The following is a 21,590-nucleotide window of genomic DNA, read 5'->3' as shown; positions in this document are numbered from 1 at the left end:
GTTCTTCCAAAGGTCCTGAGTTCAATTCCCAGCAACTACATGGTGGCTCACAACCATCTGCAATGAGGTCTGGTGCCCTCTTCTGGCCTGCAGGCATACAAGCAGACACAATATTGTATATATAATAAATAAATATTTTTAAAAAAAAACATGCCGAATTCTCTTATCAAAGGAATAATCTTTAGTAAGTTTAGTCTTCCTCAAGCACATAGGTTTCACCTGGATTTCCAATGACATTTTTCTAGAGTTAAAGTGAGCTTTGGAACTAGAACCATACACTTGCTGACCCTTCATTTTATCAATAAGGCATGGAAAAAGGAATGTCAGCAACTCTCCCAGGAGCCAGAGCAAATGAGGAATGCCTGGAGCGGAGCTGACTCCTGACACCTGTCCTGTGTCTTTTATCCACTGTCAATCCATTTTCACCAGAGAAGGTTCTGTGTTGCCCTAGGTGTATAGGTACTTAGAGAGCCAAACATAATTGATAAATGATAAAGTGATTTATTTTAAAGTATTTTTTTTTTTAAAAAAAATTGGATTGCTTTACGAATTTGCATGTCATCCTTGCACTGGGAACATGCTAATCTCTGTATCATTCATTCCAATTCTTTTTAGTATATGTGCTGCTGAAGCAAGCACTTAAAGTAATTGTTTTGTATACGTGTGGCACTACTATTTTATTAAAAGGGAATTTTTTCATACTAATGAGAGACCCATTCTTGTTTATTTTTACATAGATCTTTTATTATTTTTGTTTTATTTTGTTTTATTGAGGCAGGGTTTCACTCTGTAGTTCTAGGTGGCCTGAAACTTGATACATAGAACCAGCCTAGCCTTAAACTTATAAGAGATCTACCTGCCTCTGCCTCCTGAGTTTTGAGCCTGTGTACTGAATGCCTACATCACCACACCTGATGAGAGTTAAATGTTGGCTGTATGGTGGTGTGGCGCACTCCTTTAATCCCAGCTCTCCGGAGGCAGAGGCAGATGGATCTCTGTGAGTTCCAGGCCTGCCTCATCTAGAGTGAATTCTAGGACAGCAAGAGAAACACTGTCTCAAAGAACCACAGAGAGAGATCGCTAGTGGGCATTGGATCTGGTAATTATAGTAGCTCTGTGTCCATTTCCAATTGTTTGAACTCCAGATGCCCCATGCTAATTTAGGAGACCAGTTAATCATCTACTCTGGTCCTCTTTAGACGAGCTCTTTTAGAACATGGCTGTGACCATTTCTTCCCTAGCTGGCACTTAGTAAAGGAACATGTTTTCCTCTGCTTTACTGCCTTCCTTTACATACTCATTTTCTTCCTTATCTGGAGTATCCGTGCATTTTTTTTTTAAGACACAAGATAAAATTTCAGAAGAAATGGCACATGAGATCTGTGCTGTCTTACTCTGACAAAATGAGACTATCTCATACTAAAGGATGTAATTTGCTTGATTGTACCAGAATAGTTTGTTCTGCATAAAGACTATGCATCTAGTTAATTTGATTAATGATCTTCTAGACAATGACATGGTATTAAGTTGTTTCCAAAGGACAACTCAACTTGTTAAGTTTTCACAATCTTTTTAGAAAGTAGAATGTTTATGTGATAATCAAATGGAAGATATCTTAGAAAATTTTACTAGTTTATAGTTTCAGGTGAATAGAAATTTAAATTGTCTTACAAAATGTTAATTTTCAGAGAATAAATATGAAACTGCATTCTGTATTTCAAAGAGTGAACTCTTTATTGTAGCTGGACCAGCTATTCCTTCAGTTGTGGCATATCCAAAGAGGAGTCAGACTAGCACTGCCGATAGTGACCTCAAAGAAGATGGAATTCCCTCCCGAAAATCAAGTGGCACTGCTGTAGGAGGAAAGGGGATTGCCCCTGCCAGTCCCATGCTTGGGAATGCAAGCAATCCCAATAAAGCTGATATTCCCGAGCGCAAGAAAAGCCCTGCTGTCCCCAGTGTAAGTACTATTGGATTGGATAGCAGGCCTTGGTGGCTGGGACTTGAACCAGCTAGTCTTTATGCATCCATCCATTTTATTCTCTATTTCTGCCTATAGTGTCTCTCCTCTAGTCTACCATGCCCCGCTTCCTGCATTGTAGGTGTTCCTTTTTTTTTTTTTTTTTTTTTTTGGATTTTCGAGACAGGGTTTCTCCATAGCTTTTGGTTCCTGTCCTGGAACTGGCTGGAACTAGACCAGGCTGGCCTCGAACTCACAGAGATCCGCCTGCCTCTGCCTCCTGAGTGCTGGGATTAAAGGTATGTGCCACCACCGCCCAGTTTAGGTGTTTCTTTTGATAATTCCTGCTGCTGTGACAGAACATCTGAGACATATTTATAAGGAAAGAAATGTTATCTTGAGTTCTAGAGACCGAAAAATCCAGCAGGCTCACTATGTAGTGGGGGATATTGTTTTTGCTGCTTCCAAGATAGTATTCTGTTACCACTTGCTCCAAAAGTGAGGATACGGTATGGACACCTTGTAGAAGGGGTGGATTTATCTCTCCCTTCCTTTTATATAGCACTAATGACCTAGAAGCCTCAGTTCTTAACACTGTTGCACTGGAGCACGTTTTTCCAGAGCTCTGGGGGAGCCCAGACAGTCACAGCCCATTCTCCACACTAAGTAAGTACTCAGCACTAGGAAGACAGAAGCTGATTGATCCCGGAGAGGTTTGAGACCAACCTGGTCTACATAGCCAGTTTCTGGCTAGCAAAGGCTATACAATGAAACCATGTCTGAAAACAAACAAATCTCACAATAAAAATAAATCTTAGCCAGTCATAGTAGCGTATACCATTAGTCCCAGTGCTCGGGAGGCAGAGACAGGTGGATCTCTGTGAATTTGAAGCCAGCCTTGTCTACAGAGTGAATTCCAGGATAGCCAGGGTTACACAGAGAAAGCCTGTCTTGAAAAACAAACAAACAAACAAACAAAAATTTTAAATGCTGTGGTGATAGAGATGAAGCTCTGATGGTAGATTGTTAACACAGAATCCACATAACATAATTAGCCAATTTAAATGTGCAGCTGGTGTTTTTAACAACTTACCTTTTTGGGGGCTGGAGAGATGGCTCAGCAGTTAAGTGCACTGGCTGTTTTTCCAGGGGACCCAGGTTCAATTCCCTGCACCTACATGACAGCTCTCAATTGTCTGTGACTCCAATTCCAGAGGATCTGACACCCTCACACAAACAAACATGCAGGCCAAACACCAGTGTACGTAAAAATACAAATAAATTATTAAAAAAGAACTTACCTTTCTTTTTGTTTGTTTCACTTGATATGTTGGTTCAGTTGGTTGATTTGAAACATGGCATCTGTGGCTTAGGCCAGCCTCTTACGTGCTGTAATTACAGGAATGAGCCACTGCCCAACTTAGGTAGAGAACATTTCAATACTACATAATACCCTGTAACTATAATAACTTGTCATTTTCTAGCTCCTGCTGCCTTTTTTGATGACTCCATGTAAATAAAGTCAAATATTTAAATATAGACCTTTGTGTTTGGTTTCTTGAATTCAAGATCATATTTGAGAGTTCAAGTTGTAGCATGTATTAATACCTCGTTCCTTTTTAGAGCTTGAGTGTTATTCTATACATATAGACTACAATTCATTTGATCATCTGTTGATAGACATTTAGATTATTTCTACCTTTTCGACATAAAGAATAGCATTGTAAATATTTGTATGAAATGTCTGTGTGGCCTGGAGGTGGTAGCACACACCTTTATCCTTTATTCTCAGCACTCAGGAGGTAGAATCAGGCATATCTTTGAATTTGAGGCCAGTGTGGTCTACAAAGTTCCAGAATAGCCAGAACTGTTAGACAAATCTGTATGGACTACAGTTTTCAATTCTGTGTGTGTATGTGCTGCATGTGTGTGCATATGTATGTACTTGCCTGTGTAGACAAAGGCTGACAGTGGAAATGTTTTTATCAGTTGCTTTTTATCTTTTGAATGTGTTCTTCTCCACTCTTTGAGTCTATAGCTTCTTCTATAAGGTTTTCCCATCTTAGTCTTTGAAAGGGGGTGTCTCTGAACCTGAAACTTAATGATTAGGTCAGATTGGCTGCCCAGTCATTTTCCTGTCTTTGCCTTCTAGCCCCAGAATTACACGTGCATACTACTGCACCTGGCTGTTGCCTTGTTGTTTAATTTTTTTGAGACAAGGTTTCTCTGCATGGCTCTGGCCATCTAAAGGTGCCACTGCCACTGCCTGGCTGCTTTACTTCATTATAACAACTTCTGGGTTGTCATTTGGGGAAGTTAGGTTAAGAACTCAAGCAGAGACTGCCGACTGGCTTGTTCATTTTATTTTCTTATAGAACATTGGACCACTTTCCAGGGTTGGTACCACCCATCATAAACCAAGCCCCCCCTATCAATCAAGACTTGCCTAGAGGACTGATAGAGGCAGTTCCTCAATTGGAAGTTCTTCCACCCAGATTTTTCTAGTTTGTATCAGAATTATAAAACAACACAAACCGCTACTTTTGGGAAATAAATTTAGGTCCCCAGACTTAACGCATCAAGCAACTTTACACTGAGCCATTATTCCTGCTCATTTTGTCCTTATTTATTTATTTATTTATTTTATTTCTGAGACGGGGTTTCTCTGTAGTTTTTAGTGCCTGTCCTGGAACTAGCTCTTGTAGACCAGGCTGGCCTCGAACGCATGAAGATCCACCTGCCTCTGCCTCCCGAGTGCTGGGATTAAAGGCATGCGCCACCATTGCCTAGCCTACATTTCTTTGTGGGTGGAAGACATCCCATAGTATCAGAGGACAACTTTGTATAATGTTGTTAATCTCTTCCTACCATTTGGGTTCTAGGTATGGAAATAAATGGGGTCTCACTATGTAACCCAGGGTGGCATTGAACCCATAACAGTTCTCCTGCCCAACCTTCAAGAGTTGGAATCTGCTGGGTGGTAGTGGTGTACACCTTTCATCGAGGCCAACCTTGTCTGCAAATGGAATTCCAGTACAGCCAGAGGTGTTATACTGTCTCAAACCAAAAAAAAAAAAAACAAAAAACTTTTATTATATTTATATTGTGTATTCATACACTCAGTGCATACATGTGCAAGGGAGTTGGATCCTGTTTTCTACTCTGTGTAAAAAAGTCAAATTGTCAGTCTTGGGAGCAAACACCATCAACTGAGCCATCTTGCTGGCCCTTATGTTGCCCCCCACACTTTTTTTAAAGATTTATGTATTGTGTACACAGTGTTCTGCCTGCGTGAATGCCTGCCTGCATGACAGAAGAGGGCACCAGATCTCATTACAGATGGTTGTGAGCCACCATGTGGTTGCTGAGAATTGAACTCGGAACCTCTGGACGGGCAGCCAGAGCTCTTTACCACTGAGCCATCTCTCCAGCACCCCTGTTGTCTGTCATTCTGGAATTATGTCGTAAGAGCTGTTTATGGGGGCTGGAGAGATGGCTCAGAGATTAAGAGCTCTTCCAAAGGTCCTGAGTTCAATTCCCAGCAATCACTATGTAGCTTACAACCATCCATGAGTTCTGGTGCCCTCTTCTGGCATGCAGACGTACATGCAGACAGAACATAATAAATTTTAAAAACAAAAATAGATGTTTGTGTATTCTGGGTTTTTTTGTTTTTCAAGACAGGGTTTCTCTGTGGCTTTGGAGCCTGTCCTGGAACTAGCTCTTGTAGACCAGGCTGGTCTCAAACTCACAGAGATCCGCCTGCCTCTACCTCCCGAGTGCTGGGATTAAAGATGTGCACCACCACCGCCTGGCTGGATTCTAAAGATTGATCATACATAAAGTTTTCAAGCATTTCCTACCCTTGTATGTGTTCTCTCTTCACTTTGCACAATAACCTTGGTACTTTTTTGTTTTAACGTATCTAAGTGTTTTGTCTGCTTCTGTGTCTGTGGCCACACATTTGTGGTGCCTGCAGAGCATCAGATCCCTGGAACTGGAGTTAGTTTGTGAGCCACCTTGTAGATGCTAGGAATTGAACCCAGGTCCTCTGGAAGAGCAACCAGTGGGTGCTCTTAAGCACTGAGCTATCTCTTCAGTTCATCTTTTGCCCTTTTATTAAACAGAAGTTTTTGTCCTGCTTGGTTCCATAGGCATTCAATCTCAAACACACAGAGGCTTATATTAATTATAAACTGTTGGGCCTTTTGCTCAGGCTTATTATTAACTAGGTCTTACTAGTTTGGATTACTAGATTTATGTAAAGATTTATTTTAAAAAAAAAAAAAAGGAAGGAAGGACTGGAGCAATGGCTCCGTGGTTAATAGTGCTTTCTGTTCTTGCCCAGCAGAAGAGTTGAGTTCCCAATATCCACCACCTTGGGCTGCTCACCATTAACTCTAGCTCCAGGACACAAACGTACACACACTGACGTGCGACTGCGTGCAAATGCATAGACACATACATTGCTTTTATTTGTTTGTTTATGAATGACTATGTTGGTCTGGGAAGATGATTTAATGGGTAGAAAGCTTGTTACTCAACTGTAAGTACCAGAGTTCAGAAACCCAGGCACCCACATACGAGCCAAACAGGTGTGGCTACCTGCCTATAATCTCAGTACTCTAAAGGAAAAGACAGAATGTCCCTTGGACAAGCTGGCTAAGTCTGAGAGCTCTGAGTTCAGGGAGGCACATCCTAAGTCAGTAGAAAGTGATCCAGAGAGTTAGCAGGCATTAACATCGAGCCTCTAGGAACATGAACATCACCAAACACATAGACAACATCCCTCTTCCAATTTTTTTGTTTGCATAAACAAATTCTTAAGTTGTTTTTATTCATATTGAATTGTACTTTGTAAATAGTCTAAGATAAATCTGCCCTTTTCTTGCAGAGTAATACAGCATCTGGTGGGATGACACGGCGAAACACTTACGTTTGCAGCGAGAGGTCTGCAACGGATCGACACTCAGTGATTCAGAATGGCAAAGAAAACAGGTATGAGATTTTACTTATTGGCCAAAAAAAATAATAAGTTTTCTCCCAAAAGAAGTGGTAGTATGTTACTTCTCACTTTTCTAATCTAAATTCAGATAATTAACTGATTCTTCTTTAAAGGTAAGTAAACTTTAAATGCTGATTTCTAGCAAGAGATTAGGATTCCAGATTCTTTGTCCAGAGCATCTATCTCTAAGGTTGGTATGTGTGACAAAGAAGAGCTGGGGTTGATCCAGGGAGGTTTCTTCAGAAAGACTGTCAGCATGGTCTTTGAAAACGGTGAGTAGGGAATGGAGGAGATTTTGTGTGTGTTCATCTTTTGAGCAGGGCCTGAGGTGTGGTTTAGATATAGTGCCATAATAGTGTGCGTGGTTCCATTTCCAGCTCTACGATAGCAATAGTAATAGTTTAAGCTGGGTGGTTGTCTTATAGGTCTTTAATTCCTAGCACTCTGGAGGCCTATGCAAGTTCAAGGCCAGCCTTGCCACCAGGCACAGATGGCCAGGAGTATCATAGTCTCCCCTCAGAGATATACACTTGAGATTCTAGGAACATGGAGAGTCTATCTTCTGCATGACTTGAAATATTAAGATCATGTGTCCATAAGTAGAAGATCATATCACGCAGACAGCTTTCCAAAGTTACGAAATAAGAGTACGAAAACGAGGGCTGGAGAGATGGCTCTGTGGTGAAAAGCACTGACTACTCTTCCAAAGGATCCATGTTCTATTCCCAGCACTCATGTGGGACTCAACACCCATCTGTATGTAACTCCAGTCCTAGGGATTTGATTATCTCTTCTGGCTTCCATGGGCATCAGGCCTGCATGTGGTATGCAGACATACAGACTGGCAAAACAACCATACATACATACATAAAAGTACAGCCTCTGATGGTCTTCTGAAACAGGAAATCTATTAGTCTGATATTAGTAGATTGTTTTGTTTGTTTTTCGAGACAGGATTTCTCTATTGCTTTGAAGCTTATCCTGGAACTCGCTCTGTAGAACAGACTGGCCATGAATTCATAGAGATTCGCCTGCCTCTGCTTCCTGAGTGCTGGGATTAAAGGTGTGTGTCACTACCACCCAGCTGGGGTATAAGGCCCTGCTCAAGTGTCTGCTTGTGCATACACTTACCCTCTCACACCGTTCTTGTAATTCACCAGCTCACTTTTCCTAAATCGCTATTCAATCTTTGGAAATAGTTTGATGAAGTCTTTTTTAATACACACACACACACACACACACACACGGCTTCTCTGCATAGCTCTGGTTGTCCTGGAAAAATTCACTATGTAGACCAGGCTCACCTCAAACTCAGGGATCTGCTGCCTGCCTCTCAAGTGCTGGGATTAAAGGTGTGTTCCACCATACCTAGTTTATCTTTATTTAATTTTTTGCAGCGGTTTCTTTTTTGTGTTCTCCTGAAGATACCCTCTTTTGGGGGTTGTGTCCTCTGTATCCTACCAGGGCTTGTTTGCTTCTCTTAGCAACATTCATTGAAAATATTTTGCTCAGTCTGGGGACTGACTCAGTAGATAAAGAGCACTTGCTCTGTGAGCTTGAGGGATGTGAGTTTGAGTTTCCAGCACCAATGTAAAAAGCAAATCATGGCTGTGCATACCTGTAACTCCAGCACTATGGGATGTAGACGTACAGATTCTAGGAGCTAGGGAGCTTCTGCTTCAGTGAGAGACCATGTCTCAAGGCTGTAAAAGGTAGAGGTGAGGGGCTGGAGAAATGGTTCAGGGGTTGGGAGCACTTACTGCTCTTCCGGAGGACCAGTGTTCAATTCCCAGCACCCACATGGCAGCTCACAGCTGTCTGTAGTTCTAATTCCAGGGGACCTGACACCCTTACACAGACATGTAGGCAAGCAAAACACCAGTGCTCATAAAATAAAATGATGAGGGAAAAAAAGGTAGAGGTGATAGAAAACGACAATAGGTAAATGCATATTTGACATTCCAAAAAGGAGGAGGGCGACAATAAGCAGACAGAGAAACAAATGCTTTGTTTTCCAGACAGTTTCTTTGTGTGGCCCTGACTGTCCTGGAACTCCCTGTGTAGACCAGGCTTGCTTCAAACTCAGAGATCCACCTGCCTCTATCTACCTCCTGAGTGCTGGGATTAAAGGCTTGTGCTACCACCACCCAGCAATTTATAGCCAAATTTGAAGCAAGCTTTAATTAAGTACTGGCCATATAGATGGGCTCTGGCCAGGTCCATATCCAGGTTTCCGAGAAATGAGTCAGGTATGGCAACGCTTAAGAAGGAAAATCCATAATTCATTGCATTTCCCATCAGGTCCAGTCAGGCGCAAGCATATATCCTGACACATTTCCTGCTTACGTACCTCCCACCCACATGTGATCAAGCATTGGGTGCAGATGGGACAGACAAACTTGTTTAGGGAGTGAAAACTCTTTGCTTATTCTCTCCCATAAACAGTATCCTCCAGCATTCAGGAACTATCTGCCCTTGCAAGTCAGAGGCATTTTTGTTTCAGGGATCACTAAGGCGTAGTATTTAAAACTTAAAATGTAACTTTGGCTCTTGTAACATGAGGGCTTGCTTGTTGGGGTTTCTGTCCCGCCCAGTCCTCCAGCCGTTTAGTCCCAGAGAAAATCATACAGAGAGTCTACATTAGGTTATAAACTGATTAGGCCATTAGCTCAGGCTTCATATTAGCTCTTATAATGTATATTAACACATTATCCTTATCTTTGTTAGCCACATGGCTCAGTACCTTTTTCAGCGGGGCAGGTCACATCCTGCTTCTGGGCAGGACTACAGAGGAATGGGCTTCCTCCTTCCCTGAAATCTCCTGTTCTCCTTGCCCTACTTCTACTTCCTGTCTGCTTGCCCCACCTATACTTCCTGCCTGGCTACTGGCCAATCAGCATTTATTTAAAACATAATTGACAGAATATAGAATTGTTCCACACCAGGCTCTGTCATCAAACTCACAAAGATCTATCTGCCTCCTGGGAGTTGGGATTAAAGCCATGGGCAACCACTGCCTGAATTGTTGCTTAATCTTTTTTTTTTAATGTATTTATTTATTATATACACAGTGTTCTGTCTATCTGTATGCTTGCTGGCCAGAAAAGGGCACCAGATCTCATTACAGATGGCTGTGAGCCACCATGTGGTTGCTGGGGATTGAACTCAGGACCTCTGGAAGAGCAGTCAGTGCTCTTAACCTCTGAGCCATCTTTCCAGCCCCGTTGCTTAATCTTAAATTGAGCAGAATGAAATTTGCCATTCCCTGAACAGCTTTCCTAGATCATGATTGCCTCCTTCTCTCTCACCTATAGATCTTTATTCCTTTACTCATTTAAAATATACAAGAACTGCTGGGCAGTTGTGGCATGCACCTTTAATCCCAGGCCAGGCTCGTCTACATGAGCTAGTTCCAGGACAGACTCCAAAGCTCCAGAGAAGCCCTATCTTGCACACGCCCCACCCCCAACAAAACCCGACACACACAAGTACTGCAGGGTAGGGTGCCCATTGACTTGTGAAACTAGTCCATTCCATTCTTAGTCTTACATATGCTGGACTGTCTCCCAAATGAGGTTGTACAGAAGTCCAGCACAGGAGTGATCTCTGATAGTACCAAGCATGAAGCATGTCTTAGCAAGCCCTCAGTAGCTTCATTCTTCTACTTGAACTTGAAGTAGCAACACTCATCAGATAGTTAAGTTCATCCTCTTGCTATGTGCACTGGGGTTTTGCTTTTATTTTATATTTTTTAATTTATTTTGATTTTTTGAAACACGGTTTCTCTGTGTAACAGCCCTGGCTGTACTGGAAGTCACTTTTAGACGAGACTGACCTTGATCTCAAATAGATCTGCCTACATCTGCCCCCCTAGTGCTAAAGGTGTGCACCACCACCGCCTGTTTGGTTATTTTTCATTGTTTGTTTATTGTTTTCCCCATTGCTAAAGATTCACCCTAAGCCTGGGAACATCCTCTGTCACTGAGCTGACTATATAACCACGATTAGCGCTTTTTTTTTTTTTTTGCAGTGTCTCATAAGTTGCCTTAGGTAGGCCTTGAACTTCCGATCTGTGTGGGTTTGTGCATGTGTACTTATTGGTGTTTTTTGCTTCCATGTGTGTCTGTGTAAAAGTGTCAGAATTTCTGGAATTGCAGTTACAGACAGTGGTGAACTGGGTGCTGGAAATTGAACCCAGGTCCTATGGAAGAATAGCCATTTCTCCAGCCCCTGAACTTCCAATCTTTTAGCTTCATCCTGCTGAGTAACTGGAACTATAAGCCAGTACTTGGGAAGTAGAGGCAGGCAGATCTCTGAATCCAAGGGACAGAAAAATTCTAGCCCGAAACAACAACAAAAAAAGAAAACCACTATTTATATTAGATTTTTTAAATGAGGCCAGGGCTGGTGGCACATACATGTGATCACAACACTTGTAAGGCAGGAGGATCTTTTTTTTTTTTAAAGATTTATTTATTTATTATGTATACAACATTTTTTCTCATGTATGTTTGCATGCCAGAAGAGGGCACCAGATCTCATTACAGATGGTTGTGATCCACCATGTGGTTGCTGGGAATTGAACTCAGGACCTCTGGAAGAGCAGTCAGTGCTCTTAACCTCTGAGCCATCTCTCCAGCCCGAGGCAGGAGGATCTTAAAGACTCATCTTTAAAAAAAAAAACTTCTGTTATCTTGCTTTTAGAGATTGTTGTGGACTAGATTATTTATGATTAATCATGAATACTTTTTTGGGTTTGTTTGTTTTTGGCTTTTCTTTTTTTTTATTTTATTTATTTATTATGTATACAATATTCTGTCTGTGTGTATATCTGCAGGCCAGAAGAGGGCACCAGACCTCATTACAGATGGTTGTGAGCCACCATGTGGTTGCTGGGAATTGAACTCAGGAGCTTTGGAAGAGCAGGCAATGCTCTTAACCACTGAGCCATCTCTCCAGCCCCCTGTTTTTGGCTTTTCAAGACAGGGTTTCTCTGTAGCTCTGGCTGTCCTGGAACTCATTCTGTTCCCTCTGCTTCCAAGTGCTGGGATTAAAGATATAAGCCACCACCTCCTGGCACCTTTTGCATTTTTTATGGCAACCAGCTTGAACTTCTAGAATATGTTGCTGTTACGATTAGTGTAGGGACTGTGTCATGAATAGTTTTTTGTTGTTTCTGTTAGAATTTGATTGTACCAGTTTGAAATTTAGCTAACACTAACTTAAGATGTTAGGCCTAATGTAGATAGATAGATGTTAAAAACAACTATATTGAGCCTGGAGAGATGGCTCAGCAGCTAAGAGCACTGGCTACTCTTCTAGAATTCAATTCCCAGCAACCACATTGGGGCTCACAACCATCTGTAATGAGAGCTGGTGCCCTCTTCTGGCCCGCAGGAATACATGCAGACAGAACACTGTTTACATAATAAATAAATAAATAAATAAATAGATTTAAAAATCAAAACCAAAACTGGTATGCCAGACAGTAGTGATGCACATGTTTAACATTAGCACTTGGGAGGCAGAGCAGTTGGATCTCTTAAGTGAGTGGAGGGTGGTAGACTGGAGAGATGGTCCAGTAGTTAAGAGCATTTATTGCTCTTATAGAGGACCAGAATTCTAACTAATGCTGCGGGAGACCTAGTATGCTACTCTAGAGTTTGTGGGCATATTCACTCAAATACACATACAATTTTAATATAATAAAAATTATTTTAATCAAATAGTTAATAATTCAAATGTGAATTATACTTTCCCTTAGCTAGTTCTTGTACTTCGAGGAGGATCCAGGCCGTGCTGCAGAGTATCTGCACATGCTGTCTTCATGCCTGTGTTCTGTAGGTCTAGTCTCTCCTGCAGCTGCTTCTTGGGAAAAGAGAACAGTCTCTTGCTGTGCACCAAAGTCCTTTGCTTCTCGCAAGTCTTTAAGACAACATATGTTCTCCAGAGATGTCAAACAACTCCTGCTTTTCTTACTGTGTTCCAAGCACTTGTTGATCCTTGCTCCCAGTTTGGTCAAAATTGTCAGCAGCTGGCTAGAGCAATCAGTATATGATCGCTGTCTGGACCTGAACATACAAGAGTGCAAGAGTTGAGCCCGCGAGGCAGCTCAGCAGGTCAAAGGCATTTGTCATCTGCTGTGCAAACCTAGTAACTGTAGTTTGATTTCCGGAACCCATGTGAAGGCAAAAAGAGAAAGCAGGTCTTAGGGTACTACTTTATGTGGGTGTTTGTTTGAAGCTATTATGCAAGGTAACACTGAAGGCTTTAAATCAGTATCATACTCTTTCTATAAATAGTCCATATGCTGAGTTTTCCCATCTATATAAGAATGGAGAAAATGTCATCTGAGTGGGAAAGTTCTAAACTGTGTTGTTCAAATGACGTAGGATACTCTGGTGTATAATAACAAGTTTCTGTACCCATTACTTCAGTCATTCATTTGAAAGGGAAAAGGTGAAACGTACTATGTGCTTGTGCCACATTCATTTTACCACCTACATTTGCATAGAGACGTCTTTAGGGTGGGTTCTGTTTCAGGCAGAGCTTGGAAGGCACATATAGAACAAGTATTTAAACATGGAGAGTGTTATATTCTTTACGATAATGAACTTTGGGGGGGGGGGGCTGGAGAGATGGCTCAGTGGGTAAGAGCACTAACTGCTCTTCCAGAGGACTCAGGTTCAGTTCTCAGCACCCCCATAGCAGCTTACAACTATCTGTAACTCAAGTTCCAGGGGACCTGACACCCTTGCACCAATGCACATAAAATTAAATAAATTTAAAGAAAAAAAAGATAATGAACTTTTTAAACTGCTGTTTGCAAAAGCAGCTGCGGGCCAGCAATTGGCCCAGAATCCCCAAACAAGTGAGAGAAGAACTGTTGCTCTCTGGAGGTCTGCAGGGGTCTGGGGAGAAGGTGTATGCATTAGACAGACAGCAAGCTGCTCTTTGGTCACTGTTCCATCACACTGTTGTTTCTGCCTCTGCCTGAACCCAAACCCTCTCCCAGCCTGACAGAAGTGTTCGCTTATGCAGCTAGCCCTGCCTCACTCTGTGCCACATCTACCTGTCGGCTGAGACATCAGAAGTCGATGTCCATGTCAGCCTCTGGGCACCCCAAGATGATGTTACCTCCAATAGACAGTGAAGGAGATAACTTCAAGGCAATGTAAGAAAACGCACATTCCTTGTAAAGCTAATGTGTACCCACTGCTGCTTAATTTTGTGCTGTGGATTTTATGGTTCAAGATTTTGTTACAGTTGTCCAAAAGATGTTCTTCTTCCATATAGTTTTAGTTAAGCATATACTGTTTCATTGTGTCTGTATGTGTCTGTGTATGTGTATGTATATATGCCTGTCTTCATGCCTTGGCATACTACAGAGGGTCTAAGAAACCCCTACCCCAACTTGGTTTCAGCATGTGGGATTTTATATTTATGCCATCTGTGTGCTTCTACAAATTTTTTGGTTGCCTGTTCCTTTTCACATGCAAGCCTTTCTTTCCTTTTGGCACAGTTCTCTGTGTAAGCAGCTTGAAGGGAAGTAGAGGGGGAAAGTTTAAGTTAGCCGTTCTTCACTCCACATTACTCTTGTCCTTGAAATGTGCATATATGGTATCCCTGAACTTTCTGAGCTTTGTCTCTTGTCCTGTTCCTTTGATAACTTCCCCACTGAGCTTACGTTTTGCTCCTAAATCCTGTTTTAAAATACCCTTTGGATCTTGATTCCCAGTGGCTGATTACTTCATTATGTGTAAAAGGTATATTGTGCTTATAAACTTTCATGTTACAATTTTGGGAACAGAGATGTCTCTTTTTCTGTTTTCCTAGCACTATTCCAGATCAGAGAACTCCAGTTGCTTCCACCCACAGTATTAGCAGTGCGACCACCCCAGATCGGATTCGCTTTCCAAGGGGCACGGCCAGCCGTAGCACTTTCCACGGCCAACCTCGGGAGCGGCGAACTGCAACATATAATGGCCCACCTGCCTCACCCAGCTTGTCCCACGAAGCCACACCACTGTCCCAGACTCGAAGCCGAGGTTCCACTAATCTTTTTAGTAAACTAACTTCAAAACTCACAAGGAGGTAAGTATTGCTGGTTCTGTTGGAGCAAATACAAAGAGAAAAAGTAAATGTCTTTCCTAATTTGTGAAGCTGCTGCCTGGATTCTTATCTTTCTTCCTTTAGCTCATGTGTATCCAGCTTTAGACTTTATAGCTTTAAAGTAGAATTACAGAACTCAGCATCTTTTCACAGTACTAAAAGTTGTTTAGTGCTTACGTAGAATTTATCATCTTTAATTATTGTTTGTATTGTTCAGACATCTGTCCACATGACATATCTATTGCAGCTTAGCAGTTACCGAGAAAAACACATCTACTGTGATTGTCTCTAAATATGAAAACATCTATCTCTTCCATGTCTGGCTCAATAGCAAGTACCTTACCCACTGAGCTGTCTCACCTAACCATCATGAAAGTCCTCCCATTTATTTCTCCTTTGTGCTCTCTGAGAGACTATCATTGATTTGAAATACCAGCACATGGTGGTTGTAGTGGTAGCTCAGTAAGAGTGCTTCCTAAACAAGTATGAAGACCAACACTCACGTAAAAATCCACAGACTCGATGCTCATGCCTTTGACCGCTGCTGTGGTTAGCAGAGACAAGACAGTCATTGAGGCTTACTGTCTACTACACTTTTTCCAGGTTCAGTAAAATTCCCTTTTTAAGAGCACTTGCTGCTCTTTTAGATCAGCTTCGGTTCCCAACACACACATGGCAGCTCTCAATTAGATATAGCTCCAGTTCCAGGGGATCCTCTCCTCTCTTCATCAGTGCCCTGTTCTGGCCTCTGTATGCACTTACAAGCAGGCAAAACACCCTTACATATACAGTGAAGGGAGGGAGGAAGAAAAGAGTGGGTTCTGTCTCAGAAGAATGAGGTGTAGAGTAATAGAGCGAGGTACTTGATATTGTCCTTTGGCCTCTGAGCACACGTCTGCACACACCACATAACCATGGATATGCCTCCATATCAGGAGGCAAAGGCAGACAGATCTCTGAATTGGAGTCCAGCCTGGTATACAGAGCAAGTTCTAGGACAGCCAAGGCTACATACACAGAGAAGCCCTGTCTTAAGAAACTCAAAAAAAACATAAAAGCATAGATCATACAAGGAAAAACAAACAAACAAACCAAAAAAAAAAAAAAGGCCAAAAACTGGATTGTCAGGATGGCACTTGTCACACAAGCTTACCTGGCACATAGTACATATGGATATTAGACGCATAAAATGTTTTTAAAGGAAAAAGCCAGCTAACATTTGAAGGGTTTTTTGTGTTTGTGTACTAAGCTACATGGGTAGATATCTCTGCATATCTAGTTTGTTTGGTTTGGGTTTTTTGGTTGTTTTGGATTTTTTTGTTGTTGTTGTTCATACTGATTTTATTTTGTTTTATGTGTACGGGTGTTTTGCTCAAATGTGTTTCTGTGCACAACCACATGCATGACTGGTGCCCAAGGAGGACAGAAGAGGATGTCAAATTCCTGGAACTGGAGTTGGATGGTTGTGAGCCATCATGTAGGTTCTGAGGATCAAACGTAGGTCCTCTCTTACAGCAAGTGCTCTTAACCACTGAACAACCTCTGGCTCTCATTCTAGTTCTTGAGACAATATCTCTCGGTATTTGTGACCTAGAATTTGCTTTGCAAGCCAGTCTGGCCTGGAACTCACAGAGGCTCACCCGCAATCTGCCTCTGGCTCCGGGGCACTAGAGGGTAAAGTTATTGAAGGTCACGTCTGGCTACATAGTGTTTTTTTTTTTAAATAATTTATTTGTATTTTATGTGCATTGGTATTTTGCCTACATGTATGTTTGTGCAAGGGTGTCAGATTCCCTGGAACAGGAGTCGCAGACAGTTGTAAACTGCCATGTGGATGCTGAGACTTGAACCCCAGTCCTCTGGAAAATCAGCCAGTGCTCTTAACCACCAAGTAGTCTTTCCAGCCCCCACCCCAATTAGTTGTTTTCTTTCTCGTACTTTGGTATATCTTTCATTCTTATTCCGTGGGTTGCTGGCCCCTGCTGTCCTTTTTTTATTACTGCTCAGTCTCCTAACCTCTCCTGTTTATACTCTGTCTCTCAGCCCGCCTAGCCTGGCTCCTGCCTTGCTATTGGCCGCTCTGCTCTTTATTAGACCATCAGGTGTTTTAGGCAGGCAAAGAATCACAGCTTCACAGAGTTAAACAGATGCTGCATAAAAAGTCACATACCCTGAAATAATATTCCCTAACAGGTATCTCTAAGTAATACACACGTATTTATGCTGAACAGTATATTCATCTATATTAATAATCTGTTCCCTAGTCCTCTCTACCGTATTTTTATTTCATCGCCAGTCTGTCCTGTACATGGATAGATGTTCCACATTCTGTAGAAGAATAAAGATGAGATTCAGAAAGATTAGGCACAATTTTATATCTTAAACCAGAAATGTGTCTGAGCCAACTCTTCGTGGCTGCAGAAGCACCCATTGAGTGCAGTGCTGCTCGCCAGGGTCAGTGAGGAACTGTCTGTTCATTTTCTAGTTGCACTTGGTTCATACCATACAGTGTTTGAACAGAAATTATATTACAGTTTCTTGTTTTAAAAAAAATGTAGATAAGCCGGGCGGTGGTGGCGCACACCTTTAATCCCAGCACTCGGGAGGCAGAGGCAGGCGGATCTCTGGGAGTTCGAGGCCAGCCTGGTCTACAAGAGCTAGTGCCAGGATAGGCTCCAAAGCTACAGAGAAACCCTGTCTCGAAAAACCAAAAAAAAATATATAGATAGATAGATAATCACCATTTTTATAAGTTATAGACACCTCTAGTAGTTTGGTGTTTGTTTTGTTTTTTTTAAGATTTTTAAGGGTTTTTTTATTATTGTTTGCATATACACGTGCATACCAGAAGTGATCATCAAATCCTAATATAGATGATTGTGAGCCACCGTGTGGATGCTGCTGGGAAGTAAACTTAGGACCTATGGAGGAGCAAAATGCAGTCATCTCTCTAGCACCTAAATTTTATTTTATATGCATGAATGATTTGCCTGCATGTATGTCTGTGTGTGTCTGATGCTCACAAAACTCAAAAAGAAGGCATTGGATCCCCTGGAACCTGAGTTGCAGATACTTATAAACTACCTTGTGGGTGTCAGGAATTAAACCTACTTCCTTTGCAAGAGTATCTACTGTTCTTAACCATCAAGCAATCTCATCAACCACCCTACTCCCAGTTTCTTTACTTTTTATTTGAGGTAGAATTTTTGTTTGTTTTTCTAAACAGAGTTTCTCTGTATAGTCCTGGATGTCCTGGAACTCTCTCTGTTGGGCAGGCTGACCTTGAACTCACAGAAATCTGCCTATCTCTGCCCCGTGAGTGCAAGGATTTTTTTTTTAATATTTATTTATTTATTATATATACAATGTTCTGTCTGTGTGTATGCCTACAGTCCAGAAGAGGGCACCAGACTCCATTACAAATGATTGTGAGCCACCATGTGGTTGCTGGGAATTGAACTCAGGACCTTTGGAAGAGCAGGCAATGCTCTTAACCGCTGAGCCATCTCTCCACCCCAAGGATTTTTCTATATTTCTTTAATCCCATCGCTTGGAGGCAGATACAGGCAGATTTCTGACCTTGAGACCAATCAGCAATCTGGTTTACAGAGTGAGTTCCACAAAAGCCAGGGCTATATAGGGTCTCAGAACCCTGTCTTGAAAAAATGAAAAAACTAAAGCCAATAATAATAGTTACCAAAATATAGGGGCTGGCTTTTGAGCCAAGAGCCCTAGCTGTTCTTTCAGAGGTCCTGGATTCAATTTCCATCAAATCAACCACATGGTAGCTCACAACCGTCTGCATTGGAATCCAGTTCCCTCTTCTGGCCTGCAAGTGCACACGCAGGGAGTACACTCATATATGTAAATAAATAAATCTTTAAAAAAAATCCTTGAGCCGGGCGATGGTGGCGCACGCCTTTAATCCCAGCACTCAGGAGGCAGAGGCAGGCGGATCTCTGTGAGTTCGAGACCAGCCTGCAGAGCTAGTTCCAGGACAGGCTCCAAAGCCACAGAGAAACCTTGTCTCGCAAAACCAAAAAAAAAAAAAAAAAAAAATCCTTGACACTACATTTGAAATTCTTTATCCTCCTCTTCAGACCACCTGTGTTCCATTCCCAGCATCCACACAGTTGCTGATGACTGTGTACTACTCTGGTTTTACAGAGCCCATCTCCTTCTGGCCTTCTTGGGCCTGCATACTTGTGGTACACTTACATAATGCAGGCAAATACACATACACCTAAAATATATAATTTTTAAAAGGCATTGTTGTCAGAGCTGAAGAGATGGCTCAGCGTTTAGGAACACTGGATGCTCTTCCAGAGGACCCAGATTCAATTCCCAGCACCCCACAGCTGTCTGTAATTCCAGTTTAGGGAATTCAACACTATCATACATGCCGGCAAAATGAGAAAGAGGGAGAGGGAGAGGGAGAGAGAAGAGGAGAGGAAAGGAGAGGAGAGGAGAGGAGAGACTAATAATCATTTTGAAATAATATTTTAAAAACATCTATATGTAGCATCTAATTAAAAATATTTTATATGCACAGTCTTCTATACAGTATTTATCCTGCTGTGTACCAGTGTTGTCTCTAATAGACACTTTCCAGTTTGTCTAAGCAAGTGTGTCCAACCTGTGGTTCCAGGCTGCATGCACTCTGGGATAGCTGTGAATGGAGCCTAACACAGTTAGAGATGACAGGGCCGTGCACAAGGTCAAGATTTTGGACTTCCCTAAAAGCAGTACAGAGTTACCCCCAAATTAGAGAGGAAAAATCCAAAAATGTTGTTTGGTGAATATGTCTGTCTGTGGTATCCATTACAACCCTGGGCTTTTCCTGTCTGCACTTGCCCAAAGGTGCTTAGTGTGTGAGATCTTGTCAGACTCTGTTCAGCATAGCAATGTGTCTCCTTAACTTTGTTATTGTTGTTGGGTTTCAGTTTGGTTTTGTCATTTTTGAGACAGGGTTACATGTAGCCCAGACTGGCTTCAAACTTACTAGGTAGCCAAGGATGACCTTGAATTTCCTGATCAGCCTCTCTATCTCCAAGACATCAAAGATATGCCCAGCCATTCCCCCATTTCATGCAGTACTGGAGATCAAACCCAGAGTTTTCATGCATGCCAGGCAAACACTTTACCAAGCAGCATTACCAGCCCCACCCTCTTTAATACAGGATCTTGCTATATAGCCATGGCTCTGGAACTGATTTTATAGGCCTGCCTGGCCTCTCTGTCTTCTTATGCTATCACACCTAGCTCAGTGATAATTCTCTTAATGTCTAAATGACTTGTAATTCGATCTGTTTATGTAGCAGAAGGCAAGAAGGAGTTCTGCTCATAAGATAGTCTGTAGGAATCTGAGAAATGGTATTTATTACAAGTACATTGCAAAGTACATGTTATTTCTTTAAGACATTGAAGTCACAGGCATGGTGGCAAGTTGAAAGCAGGCTGTAAGGGCAAGACCAGCCTTTGATATATACAGCTCTAATGAGTGTCTGTTGAGGTGGCTCAGAGGTTAAGGGCCCTGGCTGCTCTTCCAGAGGTCCTGAGTTCAATTCCCAGCAACCACATGTTGACACAACCATCTGTAATAAGATCTGGTGCCCTCTTCTGGCTTGCAGGCATATATGCAGGAGGAACACTATCCATAATAAATATATCTTTTTAAAAAGTTTCTAATAGATTTAGTTATTGTGGCTAAACATGTTTTTATGTTTCAGTTTAAAAGACGACATGCTCAAAATTTAAATGTTTATAATAATTTTACTTCTTCAACAAATGTTTTTATTGCTTGTTGGCCAGAAGAGGAGCCATGGTTTGTTTGTTTTCCCATTCTTTCTATAATTAATTAGATTTTCTGTTTAATTTGTACAAGTCTTTTTTGTTAATTTTTTTTTGGCTTAATTTCTTTTAGAAACATGTCATTCAGGTTTATCAAAAGGTAGGATTTATATATGTACACTTTTATTCCTATATGTACACTTTCTTTTCAATCCTCACCCCACCTACCCCAAATGGCTCCTGCAATTAACACCAGGTTTGGCTTTTTTGGTCCTGTTTTGTTGTTGTTTGGTTTTGTTTTTGTTTTTGTTTTCTTTAAAACTAAACTTTCTGCTAAGAACTAAATTCTCATATCCTTGAAAGGAAACTGGAAAGAACTAGATTAACTCTGTTGGGCATATTAAAGGAATTGTAGCACCCACTCAGCAGAAGGCCTGTGCATGCTTTGTGCACTCTCTTTCTTCAATAGAATCGTTTAGCATCCAGATAAATTCTGTCTTGGTACTAATAGCACTTAGCATGCTCCTGTTTAAAGAATGAGATGTTCAGTAATCACGTGTACAATTACTGATTTAGCTTCAAAGCATGCAGAAGGTAAGTGTTTTACTGAGGATGGAATTGGCAAAAGCTTTATGTGACAAGGTGGCTGATACTCTAATGTTGGAGACAGGCATAAAATCCTCCTACTTCATTTGGTTTGGCTTACTTAGAAACTCAGGTATG

The 21,590-nt window shown here is 41.6% G+C and overlaps 1 protein-coding gene and 1 non-coding gene across 7 annotated transcripts in view; one reads left to right on the top strand and one right to left on the bottom strand.

The window, feature by feature from the left end:
- Mark3 (microtubule affinity regulating kinase 3) overlaps nt 1–21,590 on the top strand; it is a 90,013-nt gene that overhangs the window by 65,129 nt on the left and 3,294 nt on the right. For 2 of the 6 annotated variants that reach the window (XM_041633119.1, XM_041633117.1), the window contains exons 13-16: nt 1,743–1,960; nt 6,855–6,958; nt 13,981–14,139; nt 14,802–15,059. In XM_041633119.1, the coding sequence (XP_041489053.1) occupies nt 1,743–1,960; nt 6,855–6,958; nt 13,981–14,139; nt 14,802–15,059 (739 nt within the window). Of the gene's footprint in view, nt 1–1,742; nt 1,961–6,854; nt 6,959–13,980; nt 14,140–14,801; nt 15,060–21,000; nt 21,028–21,590 lie in introns of all 6 variants that reach the window. The other 4 variants (XM_041633122.1, XM_041633121.1, XM_041633116.1 and 1 more) reach the window with 3 other exon arrangements.
- Nucleotides 528–639, bottom strand: LOC121434511. Its single transcript, XR_005972447.1, has one exon. It is a non-coding gene; the product is annotated as a U6 spliceosomal RNA (small nuclear RNA).

The sequence above is a fragment of the Microtus oregoni genome, unplaced genomic scaffold (genome assembly GCF_018167655.1).
Source record: "Microtus oregoni isolate MIOR12 unplaced genomic scaffold, Mior012 000043F_ref0000047, whole genome shotgun sequence".
Lineage (NCBI taxonomy): Eukaryota > Metazoa > Chordata > Mammalia > Rodentia > Cricetidae > Microtus > Microtus oregoni.
The sequence above is the reverse complement of the archived record's forward strand: the minus strand, read 5'-3'. Positions and strand labels throughout refer to the sequence as shown.